Here is a 1,625-nt window from a genome sequence, read left to right as displayed (position 1 = left end):
AACAGGATCATTACACCTGAGAGCTGAGAAAGAAATCTTTGTTTCAGATGACTTCCCGTTGTACATTGGTGATGGGATGATCAGTACTATACAGAACATAATTAAAGAGCATTATGTTGCCTGTATGAGCTGTTCAATTCTTCCAAACTACAGTGGCCACTAGTGTGTAGACAACTTCACACCACAGTTTATTCTCTGGTGACTTCTTCTGGATGTTGGTCACTGTGAATACCTCATAGAGAGGAATTATGACTTCTCTCTCTCCTGTAAATACAGAGTAATATGATATGTCAGCTCCAAAACATGTGGAGATCTCAAAGCAGGACGTCGCTCCAAATTAATCTCTACCTATTTTCTTGCCTATAGTGCTCAAAGTCAAGGTACCGAAACTGATATTTTGTACTGATCAAAATACACTTTGGTTCCACGATAGGAGGTAGTGCTGAGCGATTAGTGCTTTTTGAGGTTGGTTTGGTTTCAGTTTGACAATAAAAAATAGTTGTATTATTTTTTAAACAATACACTATGCGTTATGTAGGTTAAATGATGTAACACATGATAAAACTCTTAGTAAAAGTCCCATGATGGTAGTGACTGACCATTACTTGTTATCACTTAATACGTTTTAACCAACATTTATTCACATGACTTTAATTAAATATTTCTGTTACATTGGTTTTATTTTATGACTTCAGTATGTCATTCCATGTCATCATCTCATCTCTATAGAGCTGCTGCCTATACTGTCTGACAAAATCACTATTTTAGTGTTGTAAATATATGAACACTATTGTGACAAGGAACATAGTTAGTAGCTTCATGTAGCAGTAGCCTGTATCTATTGCTTTACAATTCAGGTCACTCTTCCATTTCCCAGTGCTCTTTAGAGTGTAGACGACTTTACACCACAGGTTACTGACTGCTGACTTTGTCTGGATGTTGGTCACTTTGAATACCTCATAGGGAGGAATCAAAACTTCCCCCTCGTTTGCATATGCAGAGTAATATGTCAAGTCAACACCAAAACATGTGTTGATCTCAAAGCAGGATGTGTCTCCAAAATCGTATAAAGTCTTATGTAAAGAACTTGAGACAAAATAACCAAAGCGCATTTCTTTGTCGACAACATCCTGATCAAAATACACATTGGTTCTACGGTAGGTGGTCCAACATGTTGTTTGACTTCGTTTGAGAATCTGCATGGCGTCAGTCAGATAGAAGTGCAGGGAATGGTACTGGAATGATGTTCCATAACCATACCTGCCTTGTCTAACTGCTTTGTTGAAGTCTATGTAGATGGATTCAGAAGGAGGTTGGGGTTGGTTATTTGTGTACAAATACATAGAGACGGAATGCACTTTCTGCAGACCATCTGTTGGAATGGATGCATGTTTCTCTGCTATGTCCCAGGCTCTTCTGAAGTTAGTGGTGGTGTTTTTCTCATGTGGGAGGTAGTAGTCATCCACCCTCTGAAAGGCTTCGTCTCTGCAGCCATCGTATATGTCATCAACGGAATCAGGTGCCATGTCCAGTGGGAAAATCTTCTGTAACAGTAACATTCTTTAGTGACATTCTCCTGATACAGACCTAACAGGTTCCTACTTGGGTGATGAGTTGTTTACCAA

General features: G+C 39.0%; 1 protein-coding gene across 1 annotated transcript; it reads right to left on the bottom strand.

The window, feature by feature from the left end:
* Nucleotides 1-216: 216 nt before the first annotated feature.
* LOC139399520 (ecto-ADP-ribosyltransferase 5-like) lies at nucleotides 217-1,559 on the bottom strand. The gene has a single exon (XM_071144919.1). It carries the CDS (start codon nucleotides 1,557-1,559, stop codon nucleotides 765-767), a length of 795 nt encoding a protein of 264 aa, XP_071001020.1. The 3' UTR covers nucleotides 217-764.
* Nucleotides 1,560-1,625: the final 66 nt, after the last annotated feature.

Source organism: Oncorhynchus clarkii, unplaced genomic scaffold, assembly GCF_045791955.1.
Source record: "Oncorhynchus clarkii lewisi isolate Uvic-CL-2024 unplaced genomic scaffold, UVic_Ocla_1.0 unplaced_contig_12876_pilon_pilon, whole genome shotgun sequence".
Lineage (NCBI taxonomy): Eukaryota > Metazoa > Chordata > Actinopteri > Salmoniformes > Salmonidae > Oncorhynchus > Oncorhynchus clarkii.
This window is presented reverse-complemented; position numbering and strand designations above follow the sequence as displayed.